Here is a 23,967-nt window from a genome sequence, read left to right on the forward strand (position 1 = left end):
ACTTTTCCTGAAAAGCTGTTTTTCTCCTGTACGTTTTGTGGTGAAGGGAAGACAATTATTGAGAAGAAAAAGAAAAGAACAGAAGATGAAAGGGCCAGCCTTGCATAATTACAGCCTCCAGAGCTCCTGCACCATTCCTGAACTGCACCAACATAGCATTGTTCTGGCGCAACACTGGCGACACCTGTCAATCAAAAGAAGAGATGTGAGCAGAAACACCATCCAGAAACCTACAGAGACAGGCCAGGTCCACCTCGAGTGCTGGACTGCTGAGCACACTAGGAAGATGCAGGGACGTAAACCCCTCCATACCTAATACCTCCCCATATAGCCAGGAGTGAGGAACAATCTCCTAGGAAGAATTTCTACATGTGTTTCAAATATCTTCCCTGATAGTAAGACTTATTTTAGGACTGAAGCTCCTGGATCCGACACCAGGATCTCTAAGTCCCAACACACATCGTCTTTCTGCTTGAGTGCACCAAACTTCTTACACAAATCTTCAGAGTTTCCCATAGTGAAGGGAGCTGCACCACGCGTAAATCAGGTCAACTAAAGTTTTTTTCTGAGGTCTTTTACTGCCCTGCTGTGTGAGCCTGAGAAAACTGTTGGATCCACTGGAAGTAACTAAGAATTAATATAAATAGTTGTGCAAAGTTGTGGCAAATCAGAGTTTAATACTATCTCAGATGTTTGCTTAATTAAACAATTATTTTCTCGCTACACTTCTAGCTAATGGAAAATAATTAGCAGTGAGATGCTACTGAGCATAAACACGATGAGTGAAACTACTCCATGCTCCAGATGAGAGACTCGAAATAAAACTTACTACTTTAATTATAATTTAAACAAAGACCATTAATGTTAGAAGAACTAAAAAAAGGAAACAATCTGCAGCAGAATCTAAACAAAGAAAAACTTTCTTGGCCCTGTGAGACCAAGAGATGGGTTTGGAAATTTCAGCAGGGCGTAAAATTCTATGATGAAGGCACACACCCATGAAAATCAAAGAAACAAGCAGACACTTTTCTTTATTACAGGCCCCTTGCTCTAAAACAAATAAATATATCCACCTCCAAATTACTTGAGAAATGTAATCAACTCAAACTTGTTTTATAGAGCTGAATGTGGTGGCAGGGTGTAGCAACCCATCCAATAATTCCATTTGTTTAGCGGTCCTATGCTGTATCCTTCTGCTGTCAGCAAGTACCCAGGACACTATTTTTAACTAAATAATAATATGCCAAAGGATTTACAATGAAAAAAAATATCCCACCCACTGGATAAACTGCTAATTATAGATGATAAAAATCTTTGAATCTGAACCAGGCATAAATTAAAGATATTCCTGCGTATCATCTTACATTGGGTGAAAGCTCAGTGTCTCACAGCGTATGAAGTTGTGAGAATGTAAATATTCAGCTGGTGATAAATACATTATAAATCTAATATTAGCCCAAGAAAATTAATTCCTCAGGGTATTATCAAGGCCTCTACAGACTCAAAGGACAGTTTATCAGATAGGTAAACAGGACAAGCATCAGCTGCTATGCTTGCTAATAGAAATAGGAACAGCTAGAGGAAATGATGTTGAATTTTCGAAAGATTTGTAGCTCTGCAAATTTTACACTAGTCCTTAAATCGCTCTGTGAAAAGTCAACACGCCTGACTCGCACTCTTCCAGCACAGAGCCCTGATAGCTTGGAGGAAAAGTTAGCAGATATCTCTCTAAACATATTGATTTGTAACTAACACAGCAAATTTTCTCGGACATTTTGCCTTTTTTCATGAGATGTTATCTACTCACAGTTCAAGTAAGTCTCATGGCCTGTGTGTTATAGCTAAGGTAACGATGAATTCCATGTGGCTTTATACTCTGTTAGCTTTTCCATTAAAGCAGTGAGCTCTGAAGTAGCAGGGCCACAAGTATAGCAGGAGAGTAATTTCTGTGGAAGGAGAGTCATGACCGCAGGCTGTTGGTAAGTTGGACTAGGGCAGGAGCATGATGCCCAGTGTTTGCGCTCCAACAGGACTGCTGGGGCTGGACACTGCCAAAATATATGGGGAAATACAATGTCAGGAACTGGAAAAAAATGGCTATCCAGTGTTCTTAGTCTAGACGCCTAAGTGACCTTTCCAAAGTGCCAACCAGACCTTTTTACCTCTGTGGAGATGTGTAGTGTGTTGCACCAGAGAGCACTGAGATTGGGTTTAAGGAATCTGAAACTCAAAGGCCTGTGTGGATCATTTCAGTCGCCTGGGATTGCCGGCCCCAAGCTCATCCTCTCTCCATCAGGATCTTTATTATGTGTCCCATGCTTATGTACAAGAGTCAAAATATTCAAAACAAGCCATGCTGTCTACCAGCAGAGCAGAGACTACTGCAGAGCAACCATTCACATGGACACTTAGAATCACACAACCATAGCATGGTTTGGGTTGGAAGGGACTTTAAAGATCATCCAGTTCCAACCCTCCTGCCATGGGCAGGGGCACATTCCACTACACCAGGCTGCTCAGAGTCTCATCCAACTTGGCCTTGAACACTTCCAGGGATGGGGCAGCCACAACTTCTCCGGGCAACCTGTTCCAGTGCCTCACCACCCTCAGAGTGAATAATTTCTTCCTAATTTCTAGTCCAAATCTGCCCTCTTTCAGTTTAAGTCCATTGCACCTTGTCCTATCACTACCTGCAGTGAATTCATCAAAAACCTGAATAATGATTTCTTTAATTACCTAAATCCATACATAGGAATTTTGCTGGTTCAAAGTAATTTTCCAGCTTTCCAGTCCCATTCATAGCCTCAAACCCACAAGATGCACCAGCAGTTCTTCCACTGGGTTTTTTCACCAGGTCCTAGATGTGAATTCTTAGCTCGTCTATATGAGAGGACCATCAGTATGGACCAGTAGTAACACAGAGTTGGCTAACACGTGAACTGGTCTGAGCTGGCATCCTTCCCATTTTGATTCCAGTAGAGTAAAGCTTGGTTGGGGTCTGACTTTACTACAGTTAAAACCAGAAAGATCATTAAGCAAGAGTGGATTTGTGGGCCGGTCTCAGAATGCAACCTTCATGCTTCAATTAACAACAAAAAAAGGCTATTTGCAGCAAAGGTGTCTTTCAACAACATTAATTAAAAAAGCTGTCTCCTTCTCCATTACTCTTAATTGTATTTCAGCCATTAGCTGTTTTTTAATCATTATCTCCTTGCTATAACGAGTCAACAGATTGCAGCAGGTAGCATCACAACACACTTTACTTCAAGGGCCAATTTATCACAACTTTTAGGAAGAAGCCCAAGGGAGAGGAAACCATTCTGCTCACAGGAATAGTCCCTTAGGGATGAAGTACAATTTAGCAGCACAATGCCTGACCCACAACACACGGCAATACTTGGCCACAGTTGTCTCCTGTGACTGCACAAATACTGCAGTGTCAGATAGCTGGATGAGAAATGAAAGACGCACCTGAGCTTGCAACTGCACTGGCCTCCATACGCATCAGTGATATAAATCCCAACAGACTGATTTACTTTCATAAGGAACCAAATGTTGTTGTATTCCCAGAATGCGGCACAGAAAGATTCAACACTTGTGCTTTTGTGTGTCAAAGTGAGGAACCCGGTGCAAGCGAGTTATCCAAGATCTCTCAAAAGTTAATGAAAAGAGATAGACACTCAGAGGTTGAATCATGCCACCTGTCTTGGACAGTCTTCTTCGAAAAGGATGAATCACTCTCTGGAGGTGTCTATTCCTTTCCACCAACTATCGAAAGAGTCTAGACAAATGACTTTCAGGCCACTGCAGTTAGATGTTACGAATCTCGATGAAGATACTTGAATATAAAGATACAAAATTGTTTAATTCAATTTATGGATCTCAGTTCTGACCCAGTATCTGTTTTAAACTCAGAAACACCCCCAAGCTATTAGAGTCATTTGCCAGAAAGCGTTAGCACTAGCGACTAAAATTCTGCTGCACCATCCTACTTGTGTCATATTAGTATTGCAGCTTCTCACAGAGATATTATGTCTTCACTGTCAAAACTGAGAGGTTTTTACAGTAGATAGTTAATATATGCTATCCATCTTGCTATAAAACCCTGGGGGAACACAGCATAGTGATTTCTACTGCAGTGTAGCTAAATGAAGTCTTGCCCAGAGGTGGTGGATTGGGTTGATCATGTGTAGTTACACTGCAGTAAAAATGTCCTGTGTTTCATCTTCACTAGGGCTTTCACATGTTATGGCTTTTTATCTTACCTCACTGCAAAAAAAAAAAAAAAAAAAAAAAAGACTGATCCTTCAGACTGAAAGGAAACAGCTTTATCTTCCAGAGTTTATATATAGAATCATAGAATCATGGAATGGTTTGGGTTGGAAAGGACCTCAAAGATCATCTAGTTCCAATCCCCCTGCCATTGTCAGGGAAACCCTCCACTACACCAGGTTGCCCAAAGCCTCATCCAACCTGGCCTTGAACACTTCCAGGGATGGGGCAGCCACAACTTCTCTGGGCAACCTGTTCCAGTGCCTCACCATCCTCAGAGTGAAAAATTTCTTCCTTATATCTAATCTAAATCTCCCCTCTTTCAGTTTAAATCCATTGCCCCTTGTCCTATCACTACACACCCTTGTAAAAAGTCCCTCTCCAGCTTTCCTGTAGGCCCCCTTTAGGTACTGGAAGGCTGCTATAAGATCACCCTGGAGCCTTCTCTTCTCCAGGCTGAACAGCCCCACCTCTCTCAGCCTGTCTTCATAGCAGAGGTGCTCCAGCCCTCGGATCATCTTCGTGGCCCTCCTCTGGACCCACTCCAGTAGCTACATATTTATATATATATAAATATATATATACACACACACAGTATATACATATGCATATATAAAAATAAATGTCTTACACATGCACACGCATATATATTTTGTATATAAATTTCTTAATTTCCTAGAGTACAGATCAAGTTTTAGCCAAACTGACACTAAATGTTGACTACTAAGCTGTAATGAAAGCAACAGAGTTTCGAAACCTGACATCACACAAGGCTGCTGTTGAAGTTTAGGACAGCAAGTGACAAAACCCATAGTATCCAATGGAGCTACCTTCCCTGAAAGATACCCTCCTTAATTCTGGTCAGCATTAGCAGTAGTACTCGTAGTTCCCATGGTTTGGAGATCATGCCAAAAGGCTTTTTATGCAAAGCTCTGAACTGTTCTTCTTCATTGGTAACTACATGAATACAGCAGAGCCAGTTAGCATCTCTTATTTGCATTTTAAAGAACCTAATTGCTACTTTATCAAAAAGCAGTTCTCCTAGGTGTTCCAAATGCTCCCACTGCTTTTGTTTCACATTATAAACAAGATTACTGATTTGAAAAGGAACGTGGTCTTTGGGTGTAACTTGTAGGGAGCTTGATGGGATTGAAACACAAACCCTACAATTTACTAACAAAAATAGCCCACCAGCTAAACCATGCTGCAGTTCCACCACTGAGAAAGAAATATTCTCAGCAGAGCGGTACATTACAACTCAATTTTGCCTGTTGGCTCAATTCATTTGAAAACAAAATGAGAAGTTGAAATCCAGTGGCAGAAAGGGCTGATAACCTTTACAAACTTCCACAGAAGAAAGGATGCACCGGTTCATATTACCGAAGGATGACAAAGGAAATGGTTATGTCGTTTGAGTTCGAACTCCAGTAATGACATGAAGATCTCTTTTGCAAGGTTTACATGTACCGGAAATCTACCTACAGCTTCAAAACAAACCCTCAGAAATTTAAATTACAAGCTTTGCTTCTGTCCTGGGCACAGGGATAAACAACACGGGGTTCTAAAGAACAGCTCAGCAAGACACAGCACTGGAAGCAAGGGATTCATCTCAGACCTAAAAAATAGGTGGTCCTGCTCATTTTGTTTCAAGCGTTGATGTGACAGCTTATCTAGGTCTGAGCACGGGTTTGTATTTACAGTTCGCTTCTGCCTGTGAAATTGTTTCCAAAATCAGTTTAACTTTCAGGGCACGCGAAGACCTTGATTCAATACTGCAAAAGGTCATGAATTTTCCAGCGAAGCTATTTGATAAGAAAGTGGTCATGTGCCCAGGCCAGGGTTTCTGTGCTTTTTTGTGTGTTTTTGTGCCCAGGTGTCACAGGCAGCCTGTGACAAGCAATGGCTGTGTCCCTCCTGTGAGACCCAGCACCCCCGTGGTACCTCCAGACCCCCTCATCATGTGTCATATTAATTCTGCAGCTCTCACTGCAGTTATTCATCACAAGACTTTGAAGCTTGAACATATAAAGCCAGGAGCCAAAAAAAACCCCAAAAACCACCAGGCCTGAGGGATGCAGCTCACCATTGCTAAATGAGGTTTACAGAAACACTAGTTTCATAAGAAGCTGCGGGGTTCAGGAAATCCACTGGATTTCAGGAAAAGTATAATATGCTGTGATGGGACTTGTAATGCAATGCATGGGGTTCTGCATGTTCTGACAAACATTAACACTTTTCTATCATTTGCAGTAAATTCTACCAGCTCCATCAGCAGAACTGGGGATAAATCTCTATCGCATCTTTCCAGACTTGGCTTTCCCTTTCCTAAACACAAGTGTGTCCCCAAACCAAGGGAGAGCAGAGGAAATCTTTAATTTACAGGGGCACCTAACCAGAGCAGGTTTTGGACTAGCTCTATTTATAGCCTGTGCTGAAAGATACCAATAGATTTTTATGGCAATAACCACATAAAGCAAAAAGGGCAGGCTTAGGACATTAAATAAGCCATGTCCCTTCAGTTTGAGGTCAGTTTAGGGGCTGCTAATTAAGGAGGAAGAAAGCCCTGACTGCACAGGACCTGCTGAGGTTTAAAGATCTTTTAGTTTTGTGAAGGACACATGGCAAGGGTTTTCTCCTCATCTCTCCATTTTGCTTGAACAGAAAAGCCTGTAACTAAACCCGAGACCTCAGAGGTTTTTGTGTGTCTTGCCCTAGTCCCCTGCTGAGCATCTGCCCAGCTTCAGAAGCTATTCCTTCTACTGAGCATGCCTTAACAGCCCATCAGAAAGCAAACACCAAGATAGACAGTTCTGCCCCAAGGATGAGGCCTCTCTTTTGCCCCATCATTTGGACTCTACCAGAGCAGGCAGATTGCAGCTGGTCAAGAATGGGGCTCCACAGCCTAATTTTGAAAGCGCTGAGCACCCACAGTTCCTGAAAATCAAGGAGGGCTGCAGGCAGCGTTGAAAAACAAGCTACTAATAACTTTCAGCACATGACAATATGTTCCAGCTTCTTGCCTGTTCCTATTTCTGTATCTCTCTTTCATTCCTACACTATTTAGAAATGGCTCCCATATTCACCATATTTTTCCTCTTTTTGTTCTCTAAACGGCACATTACTTTTTCATAAGACATCATTTCTCCTGCCACTGAGACCCATACTTTTCCTGATTGTCTCCATGTTTCTTTCTAATGTCTGGGACTTAGTTTTATTTGTCATGAGTCTAATCTTCTCTCTGACTTTACAATTAGTTTTACTCTACATCAAACATTGTTCACAGAGATTTCTTGTCTGAGATGCAAGTAAAACTATTTACAAGCTAGGGGAGATGTTACCATTCAGCTAGATTCTGTGATTTCAGACAAAACATTTTTGGCAGTCTAGAGATTCAGTGCTTTATGAAAAGTGACTGTCTATGTTTTATGATGCTACTATTGATATCTAACTGCTAAAGAAAGAAACTAGAGATAAGAAAGGCAAATGCAAAAGGCTTAATCGATCTCCTTTTATTATACTTCTACCTTCAGAGTCCCTTATTAAGGTTCCTAGTGGTCAGTATGAAGATACAGGTTTGGAACAGACTCCTTTTCTTAGCTGTTATCAAAGGAGAGTAGAAATAACTCAGTTTTCTGCCACTGAGTTATTTCTAAAACTATGTTTTTGGATGACTGTTGGATTCGTACCTTTGCTCCCTCAGCAAAGAGGAGAAATCAGGCCACAGCTGCTGCAAGGCTCAATTTCCCTCTCACCTGAAGGCCATGTCTACGACATCCCTTTTTCCAACGTACAAGGGAAAGAAAATAAATCGATAAATCACTTTCAAAAACTGTAACAGAGCTAACATCCGTCCTGGGGGAGAGAAGGTACCCAGGTGCAGGATCACAGACACATCAAAGTGCTGCCTGGAGGGACTGACAGTCTGGATCTAAGTGAAGGCAATGGTCAGTTTGCTTATCCCACCTACCAGTGAATCCCAGGAAGATGCTTCCAGCCAGACACAGTGCATGTCCGAGAAGGGAGAGCTCCCCCAACACAATCAGAAGCTAAGTCAGTAGTAAAGCAGCAATAATTACACATACCGAAAAGCCTATTTAAGGAAAATGGAAGAGAATCATGGAGACATCTGTCTGCAGTGGGATATTTTTATTAAACAGGTGGTTTATTCGAGGAAAGCAAGCTGTACTGAAGCCTAGAAGTGGAGTTTGAATGGGAAGAACCTGCCTAGCAACCCACTTCACGCACGCACAAACCAGAAGATAGCAGAGCACAGGATCACGTTTATGGTGGAAGCACATAGAATCATAGAACAGTTTGGGTTGGAAGGGACCTTAAAGATCATCTAGTTCCAACCCTCTTGCCATGGGTGGCTTTTCCTCAGCTTTCTAGAGTCCTTTGCTAATGTTCATCAAGCTGATATGAACAGGTACTGTACCAAAGCATGCAATGCAGGTCTTCTGCCCCTAGTTATGTGTTCTCACTTCATGCCAGTTCCTCCCCTGGGACAGTAAACACCCACAGTGAACCAAATCTGAGTAAAAACTAATCTGAGAAAGAAAACAAGATCATCTACTGGTCCCCTGCCATAGTTCATAGTAGGGCCACATAAATGCCTGTGCTAACAGATGGGAGAAGGAAGTTCCAAAGAACAAGACTTTCTTTTTTAGCAGTGGGGCTGGCTTTAACTTGTCATAAAACACCGCTGTTGCTAATCTCAGAATAAACCTATTCATTTCAGAGTCTCAAGTGAAATAAGAAGTTATTTAAATGATACGAAGGTTGCACAGTGGCAGAACAGAACTGTAGTTGTGAGTCGGGAAAACAGTCAGTTCTACATGATCTGTGGAGGAACTGTGAAGCAACCAGGAGCTGCTGCTCACTCCCTGAGCTCAAGGATTTCTGCCTGCCCAGACACCAGCTCTGGAACCGTCTTGCTCTAAACTGGTGATGACTGGACCAAGTGGAAAATCAGATCTGAGAATTTTAGGTGTTTGATTTGAAAACAAAAAAAAATCTTTGCTGTGCTTCCTGGAGCCATAACCCAAGATACCAGGCTGTCCTTCAACCACCCAATGGCAAAAGAAAGTTGCACAATGTTGTCACTTCTAAGCCCATCAAGTATTTGGTCTCCTCTCAGCATATCATCCATGAAAAGTGATTTTTTTCCTTCTATTTCAAATGAAAGATAAACCAGGTGGAATTTCTGTCACAAGCCTTTTATGCCTTCGCAGGAAACCACAGTTAGCCAGCAAACGTGGTGATGAAAGGATGTGCGATCCTGTCATCTGTCTCATGAGAGATTGCTAGAAGTTGGAGATGTCACAGAGTTTGAGAAAGCCACCACTGCAGCTGAGGGAGAAGAGCATCAAGAAGCAACAAAGGAGATAACAGAGGTGGTACCAGCCGGGTCAGAAGATCGTCGAGAAGCAATAGGAGATATCAGACGTGATACCAGCTGGGTCAGAAGAGCATCAAGAAGCAACAGGAGATATCAGAGGTGATACCAGCTGGGTCACTGCCTAGCTGCAGCTTTTAAAAAAGCAGCAGTCATCTGCTGAGCTTTTAACAGACTTCCCAAACCATCTGGCATTGACTAGATGTTCAAGCGATAATCTGAATCGCGCATGCTAGTAGCTGCACTTAGCCTGGACATACTGTTAGGCAGCCCAGTGTGGTATATCCCACCAACAATGCTGCCTGTGGCAGGTGTGATGTATACATTAGTTAGAAGTGCAAGATTTAGATTATCTTCATGGGACATTTTGTGCTAATCAGAATTTATTCGGTCTGTTATACACCAGTTTACTCCAGACGCCTCAACCTTCTCTGTATTCAACATGGAGGTGCATGTCACATATTTTTCCAAATAAACATAGAGTTGCACTTCTGGCATGCACCAAGTTCTGCCAGATGACAAGAAGCTGTGTTCACATTTGTAAGAAGTCTCTACAAGCCATCACAACAAGGAAAAAGAGCTCTTGCAAGACCAAACAAGACTTGGAACTACTGTTAAGCTGATCTTTTGAAGAACTCAACTAAAGTCATACTCCAAATCTGAAAGCAAAACCAGTCTACAAACTCCCACGTCCACAAATTCTGCTCAACAAACTAAACCAATTAAAACTACTACCACAACTGGGTTCATTAAAATACTTTAGGATTCTCATTCCTGCCAGCTTGTTGAGTTCCATCTCCTTTCCTATTCCATAATGTCTAATACAAAGTTATCTAGAACTGAATGCTTTTACAGTGAAATCTCAGAGCTCAACAGGAGGTATAAAATGTAGGTCAACAGTTAGACAAATGCTATTAGGTGCTGATGTGTTCAGATATTTCAATACTTGTGAGATTTGACTGTATTGATAAGTCTCTTAGGAACTGTGAATCAAGATATGGCAATTCAGATGCCTACACTTTGTCATGGTCTCTGTGTACGAGATTTTTAACATTGAAGGCCAAGAAGAAACAGCTTGCTGTTCTTCTGTGAACATACCACGAACCTGAGCAAAGTTGACTTCAAAAAAAACATCTCTGAAGCTTTTAGACTGTTATTTTGAACAGTGTGCATGGTGTTGCCCTGAAAGCTGGAAGCCCTTTTGCATCAGGAACAGAACGGTGGTAGCATGAGACTTGTATTTTATGCCCTGCATACACAACCCAAAGTCAACAAAGACATGTACAAATAGAAAAACAAATATTATGAATCATCTGAACGTATGACTTGTTTTGATATTTTATCACAGGCCTCACTATGTCAGCTGAAATCAATGACAAACCATCGGTATCAACCAGCCATTGAAACATTCCAGCTTTGTCTCCTTGTGTTTGCAAAGCATTTGAGATTCATGTGATGAATTCATATTCATCATTTGGTGAGGCAGTGGAACAGGTTGCCCAGAGAAGTCATAGATGCCCCATCCCTGGAAGTGTTCAAGGCAAGGTTGGATGAGGCTTTGGGCAACCTGGTGTAGTGGAGGGTTTCCCTGCCCATGGCAGGGAGATTGAAACTAGATGCTCTTTGAGGTCCCTTCCAACTCTAAGCATTCTATGATTCTATGATGACACAGTCCTTTGGTCTTCCACGCATTTGCAGAGGAACTTATCAGGACTAGGAGCTCATCCAGCTCATAGACAACTGAAAACTGGTTGTAGAAAGGGCTGCATTATACATGAAAGTCACTACTGGACACAGACCAATGCCGAGAGCAATACTTCTGTAGTGTTTCCTTAGAAAACATCTGCTTGTGTTTCTCCTGTTACTAGCTGTAGAAAAAAAAAACACATCCAAGTCTTAGCAGAGACTGTACCTTTAAAGCCAAATTTATTTTCAAGCTGTGAAATCTGACTTTTGCAGTAGAGCAGAGGCTGAGCACTCGCACATACACGCCACGTACTCCGAGGGTGCCAAGTCACAGGCTTCTGCTTTATGGAGCCAGTAAAGAGTGAGAATGTTATTGGAGAATGTTTTTGCTCAGCTTTTCAAACTGTATCTTATCACCTGCCTGGCTTAATGGTAACAGGATAAACTTGATATTTGAACATTACAGCATCCAAAGCACTGCAATTGGTGTTTTTAAGAAAAAAATTACCTCTAAGCAGATACAGGTGTTTCAGGTCACCATTGCAATGTCTCCCCCATTAAGACTTAAATGTCAGATGATAGTGTTAAACTCCAGTGCTACCAGTTTCAGGCTAGGCTGACAACTTTGTACATGCACTAACTTATCAAACCCAGCTTTAAATTAAATCTGGGTTGAAATCAGAGCAATAAACTCTCTTTGACAAGCATAAACCTACCATTTACCTACCAGAAGCAGATGTTAGCATATTTTTAAATATTCCATAGCTGCCTGTCGTTATCTTTACAACATATAAGCAGAAACCTTATTTAGGAAGCACGTAACATCTCTGGAATTTTTAGCAGAATGCGTCTCTCCTGCTTTCCTGCGAAAGCATTACCCATTTTTGCCTGCTAACTATAGTCCAGAATGTAATGGAGATGTTTGGCAAAAATATCTCCCACTGCCACAACATCCCACTGAGCAGACATGTTATTTTTCGATTCTGCTATGCTTTCTTCCACAAGATCAAATGAGAGTTAAAACCCTATTAATGACGTGTTCTGAGCAATAAATTCAGTCAAATATAGCAAGATGGAATGACTGAGTCTAGGACAGATGTCCTGTGAGACCCGAGCCAAGCGATTCTGAACAGCTGCTGACGTGAAATCTGGTATTTGCAACACGGCACAACTCTTTGCGTTTCGGTGCTACAGCAGAACAAGGACTGGAAGACTCATCACCGGTCAGTCCAACAAAAAAACTTTCTCACTACCATTTCCACTCTTCGGTTCCTGTGCCTCCCAGGAGCTCACGAAGGATTATTTCTATTAAAATCCTATCTTGGCGGTGGCAATATGTGCTTTTGTCTTAGAATGTGCACAACTACAGAGCAGCTCGGCATGTGCCCTCGTCACGTCCTCCACCCACCCAGTGGTTTGTACGTTCCTGTTTTATGCAGCGCTGTCATTGAAACCACAGCAAGTTAACTGCAACAGCTATTAAAAGTTTTAAATTCTAAATATGTGTAAGGCATAGCCCTTACAGTGAACTCCTTTCCTGTTCCTACTGTATTAACGTGAAATTTAAAAGTGGCACGCAGACAAGAAAACATTTGTCCTGTTAACCACCGGCCCTCTCTCACCCCCCAAAACAGTTCCACCTCACATACTCAGATAACAAAGTCCAGTTACCTGACCTCTACATTAATACTTCTGATGATGGTGCTCTCACTGTCTCACCCTGTGTTTTAACGGGCAGCTTCGGTGACAGCAAGATTCTCTTGTTTGTTAGATGTGATCTAAATATCATCCCTATTAAAAACGTTCTGCAAGCAAACCAATGAATTACATAACAAAGTATGACAAGACTGATTCTGCCAAAGATCAGCTTCCCTGCCTTTAGCCTAGGAAGAAAAGACTTAGGGTAAGATATATAACAGCCTTCCAAGCAAAAAAGACTAATGTACAGTGGAACATGTGAAGACCATGGTGAGGCAGGTGTCTCTCATCAAGGCTGGAATGAAGGATCTAGGGATGTTACAGCATCTCACCAGAGTCCTTGAATCAGAAGACCACCACCCAGGACCAGCTATGGCAGACTTTTCTTCTATAACTGTTGTTGCTGTGGAAATTGGTCCATTGCACCTGTGTTTGCTGCCTTAGTTGAAAGCCCCTCTTTCCATCCTGCACCCACTTCTTCAAATCCACCTGCATGCACTGTGTGCCATGTACCTGGATACTCAATTCCCCTTGTGACTGTTAACGTCCTTACATCTCTGCCTGAGTGATCCTCAATATATGCACATCATCCACTCACTGTTTTTTCATCTAATTCCCTCCTCTCTGCTCCCTTCCTTATTAACGTTCATTGGTGGTAGTCTGATTACCTTTGTCCTTACGCTGAAACCAATCTGTTTAGCAGCCTTGTACTGGGTTTGCATGGCAAGGTCTTGGTAGCAGAGAGGCTATGGGGGTGGCTTCTGTCAGAAGAAGTCAGAAGCTGCCCCCATGTCTGATAGAGCCAATGCCAGCCGGCTCTAAGATGGATCCGCTGCTGGCCAGGGCTGAGCCCAGCAGCGACAGTAGTAGCACCTCTGTGAGAACATATTTAAGAAGGGCAAAAAACTGCTGTGCAACAGCAGCATGAAGAGAGGAGTCAGGGTATGTGAGAGAAACAGCTCTGCAGACACCAAGGTCAGTGAAGAAGGAGCGGGAGGAGGTGCTCCAGGCACCAGAGCAGAGATTCCACTGTAGTCCATGGTGAGGACCATGGGTGAGGCAGGCTGTCCCTCTGCAGCCCATAGAGGTCCATGGTGGAGTAGAAATCCACCTGCAGCCAGTGGAGGACCCCATGTCAGAGCAGGTGGATGCCCGAAGGAGGCTGTGACCCATGGAGAGCCCTCACTGGAGAAGGCTCCTGGCAGGACCTGTGGAGCAATGGAAAGAGGAGCCCACTCTGGAGCAGGTTTGCTGACAGGACTTGTGACCCTATGGGGAACCCATGCTGGAGCAGTCTGTTCCTGAACGACTGCACTCCATGGAAGCAACCCACGCTGGAGCAGTTCATGAAGAACTGCAACCCATGGGAAGGACTCATGTTGGAGAAGTTCATGGAGGGCTGTCTCCCATGGGAGGGACCCCATGATGGAGCAGGGGAAGTGTGTCAGGAGTCCTCTCCCAGAGAAGGAAGGAGCAGCAGAAACAACGTGTGACAAACTGACCGCAACTCCTATTCCTCATCCCCCTGTGCTGCTCAGGGGCAAAAGATAGAGAAATGGGGAGTGAAGTTGAGCTGGTAAGAAGGGAGGGGTGGGGGAAAGTGTTTTAAGATTTGGGTTTATTTCTCATTACTCTACTCTGTTTTGATTAGTAATAAATTAATTTCCCCAAGTTGAGTCAGTTTTGCCTGTGGTGGTAACTGCTGAGTGATCTCCCTGTCCTTACATCAACCCACGAGCCTTTCATCACATTTTCTCTCCTCTGTCCAGTTGAAGAGGGGAAGTGACAGAGCAGCTTAGTGGGCACCTGATGTCCAGCCAAGGTTAACTCACTACAAGCCTGTTCTCCCTTTAAAAGTTCCTTGTATCTAGTGCAGGTGGAAGCAGACACCTTGGAGAGTGACTGCTATCACACTCAGGATGAAGGATGCTCCCAGTAAACCTTTGCAATCTAATGAGAAGTGGTATGCACACACGTGTGGACATACTATGGGCTCAGAAAGCCACAGGCAGCACTATACTCTGACATACAGATAAAGGGTTTTTTGAGAAGGTGACAAACAGCAACCCAGGTACAAAGTACTGAAAACACTCGCTTTAGAAGAGGAAAGTAATAGAATTTCAAAGGAAAATCGCATTTTGGGAGTTCAGCAGCTGCAGTAGGAAGTTGTTTGAGTCAGTTGAGTGTGCCCACCAGAGGGTTTACCCTTCTTTATTACACCCCAGTTGTGTGTATGATTACATGATTTTCCGGGAAAAAGACCAAGATCCTTGTCTGCATAGCTTACAGTCAATATAGAATCATAGAATCATAGAATCATGGAATAGTTAGGGTTGGAAGGGACCTCAAAGATCATCTAGTTCCAACCCCCCTGCCATGGACAGGGAAACCCTCCACTACACCAGGTTGCCCAAAGCCTCATTCAGCCTGGCCTTGAACACTTCCAGGGTTGGGGTATCTACAACTTCTCTGGGCAACCTGGTCCACTGCCTCACCTCCCTTTGAGTGGAAAATTTCTTCCATATATCTAATCTAAATCTCCCTTCTTTCAGTTTAAAGCCATTGCCCCTTGTCCTATCACTACACACCCTTGTCAAAAGTCCCTCTCCAGCTTTCCTGTAGGCCCCCTTTAGGTACTGGAAAGCTGCTATAAGACCACCATGGACCCTTCTCTTCTCTAGGCTGAACAGTCCCAACTCTCTCAGCCTGTCTTCATAGCAGAGGAGCTCCAGCCCTCTGATCATCTTCACGGCCTTACTCAGGCTGCAAAAATGCAATCACACCTTGATATTGCTGAGCAACATCAACTGGTTTATGCCTGCTCGTGCTAGTGACTCTTTAAGAAGCACACATAAGCCCAGAGCATTTATGTTCACACGTTTTTTCTTGCAAATGGAGGTCACAGACAGCAATAAAAGAGCTTCACAACACCAGCTACAAAGACCTGCTTTTTTTCAGGCAATTTATTGTCACCTGACAGTAACACATCTTCCCTGGTTATTGTAACACTGCAACATCTTACAGCATCACACAAGCTGTTGCCTTTCAAGTTCAGACCCAAGAACCAGAGCAGTGTCTCATGATTTTGACCCGAAGAACTCAGAGTAACCACAACACACACTGCGAAAAGCAGCAAAACCAGGCAGCTTTTGTGTAGTCACTAAGAACAAGAGAGTGATTTATCTGTGGTGGAAGGAGAAAGGGCTGTTCCCATTAAAGTGCTGGGAGATATCAGCTATAACACCACCACAGCCCTTTTCACCAAGGGGCTGGAAATTCAAAGTTTGTTTTTTTCAGTGTGAATTTCACACACCATTCCCCATTAAAAGTCATTCAAAACATCACCAGGGTTTACATGGTTGATAGCCAGAGTACTAGTGAATACCAGTCGTCAGTAGAGTTGGGATGGTGAAAGGCAGAAAAGCACAGGTATTCTTTTGCTCCCTAAAAAGGATCATTCTCAGCAGCATCCACAGCACTCTCTTCACAGTACAATGCCAGAAAATAACCGGAGGAAAAAACCAGTTCCTATACAAACCAAACAAAAATCTGGGTATAAATGAGATGTCACCCTTCATGTTCAGTAGTCCAAAATATTATGAAGTAATTGAACTATATCAGAACCAAAAGGGAATCCCCATTTTGCTCTCTGTTTGACCACTGGAAGCTGACCTATAGTTAATATTGACTTGGGCAGAAGAACCCAGAAGTGATCATTTCATCACGCTCCAGGTAGTAAAATGACTTCTTACAGAGTGGAACAGAGTGGAAGACACTAAAATAAAGAACTATCAGCACAGAATTATAAGCAAGAAAGAAAACAATCATAGCTTTTCATGTCTATCTGCTAATTGAACCTATTATAATGTTAATTGTGTAGAAAAACTAGGAGCTCAACTTACTTTCACAGAGACGTCTTCTCAGCTTCCCCCGAATTTTATCGATGGCATTGTAATCGGAAACATGAAACACGTGAGCAGTCTTGGGCTCTGAAGCAATCTCATCCAGTTCCTCTTTTAAGGCTTCACCAACACCCACAGCAAAGATCCTAATCCCAGCCTGATGGGCTGCAGTGGCTGCATCCAAGACATAATCCTGGCTCCTTCCATCAGTCAAAAGGATGGCCACTTTTTTAATGGTTCGATCGCTAAGTCTGCCACCAGCTTCTCTGGAAAAACTGTAGGTGTTGATATACCTGAGAGCATCACCAGTGTTGGTATTACCTCCATAATACTTAATTTTTCGTGCAGCCTCTTTGATTTCCTCACGGGTTTTGTACTTTCCCAGGTCAAACTCTGTGGTTGGACGATCACTATATCGCACCACACCTACACGGGTTTTGTCCGGGCCGATCTCAAAAGTTTCCACCAAATTTGACACCCACTGCCGAACTTTCTCAAAATCTTCTTTTCCGACGCTGGAGGAAGCATCCAGGATGAAGACAAGGTCATAGTGAACAGTCTTGCAACCTGCAAGAGTAGCAGAAAATATCACTAAGGGAAGATGAAAGAAAAGTACTAGACACACCAAATATTTCCTAGGCATGGCTCCCTAGTGAGCAGTTTGGAGGTAGCAAACCCTCTCCCTGTAGAGAAAGAGCAGATTCTCAGCCTTTCTTCCTTGTGATTCACCTCATCTGATTCAGTACATCTACTGTAGGTCAGCACACACTTTGTTCTGAAACGCAAACCCTTTCTCTTCCTGCACTACTAACTGCCTCTGCTCAATCTTTTGCCTACACCATCTGCATGCGTATGAAGCTATTTTTCTCAAACTTCACTGCAGTGCCTTTGCTCAGGCAATGCTCTGAAATGATCTCAGCAGATCAAGACACCTGCCCTGACCTTCCCTATGCCAATCCCAACCATGAGTAGTGAAGCTTTCATATTCCCTCTTGCATTAACGTCATGATTTATTTATGCTTCGCTAGAAGCAGTTCTTTGGCTCAGCATGATATGTCGGTGAAGAAAGTTTGTAACTAGATTATTTTGATTTTGAAGCCCTCTGCCATTGACTATTGACTAAAAGATGACTCACTGAATACTAGGATGGCTTCCTTGACAACGCAGGGCAGTTCCTTTCAAAAGGAAAAGTTCACTTATCCCCACAACCACCCTTTTTCCTCCAGCCATGATATTTGTAATCTGAGGCCTGTGTAATCCTAAAGGCAAATGTATTTTAATTGCAGCTTGCTTGCCCTACAAAGCCAGACTGGTCATATATTTGTCAGCCACTTGCCAAGAAAGTAGATCTGCCAGATGTTTGCCAGCTGTTTCTGAATATATGCAAGCCAAGAGGCAGGAGGTTCGTAAACGTCCCACAGATGCCAAAGATTTATCAACATAATGCCCCAACTGGAAAAAATGTACACGTATACATATGTTTATTTAATTCACTATTATAGACCATAATCCCTAACAAATTATGAATTTCCAAATTGAAATCTGCTCTATAAAGTCAATTTGTCTATGATCACAACCACCAACCATTATTTCTCCAGTAGCTCTTGTCTCATGTCCTCCCACAAAGTGCAACTGCTTGGTTGAACCAACGTTAAAAAGCTAATTTGACCAATTATGTGGAGAACAAAGCACATGTAACAAGATACAAGGCAGAGAGGTGGCCCATACCAGTGCCTGTGCCACTTTATTTCTGTCAGAGTAACAGGGCTTTTCTACATCTCACTGAGCTGGAGACCTTCCATCTGTCCCCTGAACTGTTGGCAATCGCCTTTAAATCCTGCTGCTTTACCAGGGCCTGAGCTGGTAGTCCATATCTACCCACACCCACTGAGAGCAGATCTGTTCTGTTGACTCCTGTCTCACTGCAGGTCTCTGATTCCCCCAACTGTTCCCACTATGACCAAGTTAATAATCTCCTCTGGGCTCTGACATGGACTGACCAACCTACCTCCTACAGTCAAAAAATCTGAGAGTATCTGTGAGAATACATAACTTCAGGGTACACCCACCAAGGATAGTTTAGCTCTCCGTACATTAAAAAATGACATTCCTACTGTCAACACATGTCATCGCATCATTTCACATGAGACTAGTTCCAGCTAGGTCCCAGCAACTAAATGTCCATCAGTGACTAAGACCTCGGACCTGCCTTACCTCTGTGGACTTGCCTGGAGAATGTCTGACACTGGCTGCTGTCTTTAGATCTGATCCAGACGACAACTTTCTGACTCATGTTCCTGGCTTGATCTTGGACCTGCTTCATCACTATGAGCTTTTCTGGGAATCTAGATTGTTCACTGAGCCTGGTTTCTATCCCCTGGACTACTCCCTGCCAGCCCAGGGAGATCCTCAGCTCCTGGCTCACCATCCGTTAGGAGGTAGTCTGTCTTTGCTGCGCTCCTCACCAGACCTAAAGCACTGATGTAACTACATCCAATGTGTATGTTAATTGAGGACTAGGATTTTTTCCCTAGTAACAGACCAAAGAGTATGAAGGTACCATATGCCATTCATCCAGTCAAGCACTTGCTTGACAGCCAGCTCAGTGAACAGAAATATGAATCATGCGACCCAAAGATAGAGGGAATGATGATGTTGCCTTATTTCCTTGTTAAGTTCCAGCATTTGAGCCTACAGAAAGGTCACGAAGTCTTCTCCCACACCCAAATTTGACCTTACAGTTCATAATTTAGCTCTGCTGCTTTTGATCATCCTGAGGCTGTGCACACGACCTGAAGAGGACAGGAATCCCAGGACAGCTGACTGCACTGGAAAGGAGAGTGTGGGTAGCTCAGTCACATGAAGAGGATTTACCTCCAGATAATAGGCCTTATAACGTTGTGGGTCAGTCTCATGGTATTGCGTGATGGCTGTGAGAGTGGCTGAAGGTACACACGTCGTGTTGCAGGCAACACCGAAAAATGAGCGTCATCTGTTGCTGTGTTAACTTTTGTAGTTGTTCTTTACTTTCTGTAAACTTTCCCTGTGTACTGCTGTTCCTTCAGTGTCTACACTGAAGAATCATGGAATCGCTTGGGTTGGAAGCGACCTCAAAGATCATCTAGTTCCAACCCCCCTGCCATGGGCAGGGACACCTCCACTGCACCAGGCTGCCCAAAGCCTCATCCAACCTGGCCTTGAATGCTTCCAGGGATGGGGCAGTCACAACTTCTCTGGGCAACCTGTTCCAGTGCCTCACCACCCTCTGAGTGAAGAATTTCTTCCTTAGATCTAATCTAAATCCACCCTCTTTCAGTTTCAAGTCCTATCACTACACACTCTTGTCAAAAGTCCCTCTCCAGCTTTCTTGTAAACCCCCTTTAGGTACTGGAAGGCTGCTGGAAGGTCTCCATGGAGCCTTGTCTTCTCCAGGCTGAACAGCCCCAACTCTCTCATCCTGTCTTCATAGCAGAGGTGCTCCAGTCCTCGGATCATCTTCATGGCTCTCCTCTGGACCTGTGTGCTGGGTTTAATCAGCACCTCTGCCAATGCCCGATTTCAGTCGGGACAAAGGAGCCCAATGGTGCTCCAGCCCTGTGGGGAGGAGAGGGGGGAGCAGGAGCTGCCCCTCCCCACCCCCGGCCGGCGGCACCAGCTGGAGATGGCACGGAAGCGCCCCGTGCTGGTGCCGCTGGGCCGAGGGATCTGAGAGCAACGGCCCCACGGCCCGCGGTCAGTGCGGTGGGGCGGGAGGAGGTGCCGGAGCGGGGATCGCCCTCAGCCCGCGGGGAGGGGCTGCGGCCCCCGCAGCCATGGCAGGCTGTGGGGCACAGACCCACCGCAGCCTGGGGAGAGCCCGCGCTGGAGCGGGGATGGCTGAGCCTGAGGGAGGGCGTGGGGAAAGGGATGCACAATGAAGGAGAGACGCGTCTGAAGTCCATGGAAAGACCCATGGTGGAGCGGGCAGCAGCTCCCTCAGATCCGTGACTGTGGTAACAGCCCGCACCGGAGCGATCCGATGGGTCAGGATCGCATCCTGCAGGAAGGACTCATGGTGGAGAAGTCTGCAGACTGCCCTGTGAGGAGGGGATCCACTGGAGCAGGGAAAAGAGTGTCAGGAGTCCTCCTCCTTTGGGAAAGGAGCAGCAGTAACAACGTGTGGCGAACTGACCTGCAGCCCCATTCCCCATCCCCCTGCACTGCTGGGGAGGAGGGAGAAGTGGGAAGAAGGGAAAGGCAGGAGGGGGAGGTGTTGGTTTTAAGATCTGGTTTTGTTTCTTGTTGTCCTCTCAAGTAACTGTCAATAAATTGAATTGATTTGTCCCTGAGCTGAGTCTGTTCTGCCCGGGGCCACGGTCAGTGGGTGCTCCCTCTGTTACTGTCTCACCCTCAGCCCTTCTGTTCCATTTCTCTCCTCTCCCCCTCACCGAGGGGAGCCGTGAGCGGCTGAGCGGTGGCTGAGCCGCCGGCTGGGCTGAACCAGGACAACATGCTCCAACAGCTCCACATGTCCTCCTTGTGTTGGGGGCCCCAGAGCTGAACACAGTACTGCAAGTGGGGTCTCACAAGAGCAGAATAAAGAGGCAGAATCACCTCCCTTCACCTGGTTATGGCATTGGGATGACATTGGGAACAACCCATCCACATGGGATCACGTTGGAAACAAACTGTCCACGTGGGACCATGTTCTGTGACGGCATATTGTCAGTGATGGAATGCTTGTCTTTAACCACAGAGCAGCCATAGGCCTGGCTGGATACACACAGAGGCTCTCTCAAAGCTAATCAGAGTGTGGAGATGACAGCATGTATCATTTTATATTATGGGATGTAAGTTATATTACATCTGTGTTGTATATTGGCTAGGCTGCCAATTGTAGTTCTGCTTGATTTTGCAGAATATAAATAATATAACAGTAAAGGGTAAGCAAGAAATCTCCATTTACCCCCCTCAAAAAAAATCATTGTTATATTAATCTATTCTGTCTGAAAGAATACTAATTAAGTGGGACTAACTAGAGAATATAAAGGTTTGAGTATAAAACCCAGAAGGTACAGACTTTCCTGTTGCTTATTTTAACGACTCTCAGCAGGTGAGACGACTGCAATTTAAAAACAAACAGAACAGACAGAATTAATCCTGTCTGTGTTAAAGGGCAATGAGCCTTAAAACAAGGGGAGTGTTAGGGTTTAAAAAGTGATGCCTATTCCAGCAGTATTGCATGGAAGAAAAAGATGGTCTTTCTAGATCATTTTCGTAGAGTCTGTGATTCTTTGCTTACAGACCTGATGGCAGTCAGATGAAATGCTGCAGAAAAGCATTTAGTAAATATTAATCTGCATTTTTAGCACAGTAATGTCCACGCTGGACAAAATTGATTGTTTTCCAAGAATGCTATAATAATAATAATATTTAGTGGCAGAAACAGTTCATGCTAAGGGAATATGGGAGATAATTCATAGAAAGTGAACTTTCAGGTTTATAATTACAGGAATACTCTCTGGAACTATAATTCCAGGAGTTGTGTTCATCCACTCAGAGACTGAGTCAACTGTTTTGCATTATTGCCATTAAAAATAGTTCACAAACAAGCCATAAGCCCAAAATTATTTAATCACAGAATGAACATGTAAATGGTACCACCATATCCTTCCTGTGACTGATCCACAGGCAGAAAAAAAAGCCATGAGATTTCACTTCGTTTCGTTACTAAGTACTTATTCCTGTTAAACTTTATCCAAAAAGTCTTATATAGATCACATAACAAAACTGTAAAGGAGCTATTCCTTATACTGAGAGAAGGTCTAAAAAGTCCTTCTCTTTCATGGAAATTACCCAAAGTTACAGAATAGCATCTTTCCTAGAAAAAGAGACAGAAAGTCTTCATCTCAAAGTACCTTTGGGCTTTTATACCAATAAACTGCATGGGTCTATAACCATTTTCTGTCCCTGAGGTACAGTATCATTCACATCCAGATTAACTCAATTCTTCCTACTACCTCCCAACAAACGTGTCCTTGTCAAGACCGCTTATAGGAACAGTCCCTCAGATGCGCCATCCTCTAACGTGTTCAGTGCCATCTGGGGGAGAGCGCTCATCAGCAAAGGCCAAAAGCTATGCCAGGGACCATGCTAGCAACTGGACCTTATAAACCAGGAGAGCGTATGAACGGTGACTTGGCCCTATTTAGTTCACTAGGAAAATCCTAGCCAGACAAAAGATTCACCAGGTCTAATGTGAAACCTGCTGAAGGTAATGGAGGACATGATCTCCATGCTAGTGCAAGGCAGGTGAAGCATATCCAGAGCAAACTGTGTACTGCTCCACTTGCTCTGGGCAGCTGAGCTAACTTTTTCAAGCCTGTAGCAGAACCAGAGACCCTAGATAAATCATAACCTTGATCCCTGAGCTATCTTCATCCCTATGGTCTATTTTATGTCTTTTCAGCAGTAAATATCTGGCTTTAATTTTATTTTTTTTTCCACCTAGCAACAGTAGCTTCTCAGCCACGTAAAAGCCCCAGTGGCTACTCAGCAGGAGGCAGTAAGCCGAACGGCACGTACCTGCTCTTTGTGCCACAATTCTCTCCCTGCTGACCATGAACGTGAGAAGAACCAGGAGATGGGGCACACGGCATCTTCCCGTAACGGACATATCTCCTTTCTCACATCAGCTTGTCTTTCCTCTGTGGTGAGAAGCTCGCTAGAAATCCAATCCGTAGCCTAGAAAGGAAAATAAAGAGCAAGTGTTGTCTCATAGAAACACAAACAGAAGTAATGATGCAAGTCATGGGAGCAACGTTTTGGGGAGTTGTCTCTTCTGTCCGTCATTTTACTTGACTAGACACAAACTGCTCAGACAAAGAGGCAGGAGTTCACCTACTTTTCAAAAGCTATAGCCTTTCACTGGCTCTATTCAGTGTGCAGCAGCCTGAATGGAAAAAGGAGAGAGATTACCAGATTATTATACTTTAATTGAGCCCACTGCCAACTACACAATCAATGCACTGGAGT

General features: G+C 43.9%; 1 protein-coding gene across 1 annotated transcript in view; it reads right to left on the minus strand.

Annotated features, from left to right (window-relative positions):
* Positions 1-23,608, minus strand: part of COL22A1 (collagen type XXII alpha 1 chain) — a 215,783-nt gene extending 192,175 nt beyond the window's left edge. The window contains exons 1-2 of the mRNA XM_086609339.1: positions 23,518-23,608; positions 16,954-17,520 (exon numbers count right to left, since the gene is read on the minus strand). Of these exons, the coding sequence (XP_086465465.1) occupies positions 16,954-17,520; positions 23,518-23,608 (658 nt within the window). The remainder of the gene's footprint in view (positions 1-16,953; positions 17,521-23,517) is intronic.
* Positions 23,609-23,967: the final 359 nt, after the last annotated feature.

This window comes from Tauraco erythrolophus, chromosome 3 (assembly GCF_009769465.1).
Source record: "Tauraco erythrolophus isolate bTauEry1 chromosome 3, bTauEry1.pri, whole genome shotgun sequence".
Taxonomy (NCBI): domain Eukaryota; kingdom Metazoa; phylum Chordata; class Aves; order Musophagiformes; family Musophagidae; genus Tauraco; species Tauraco erythrolophus.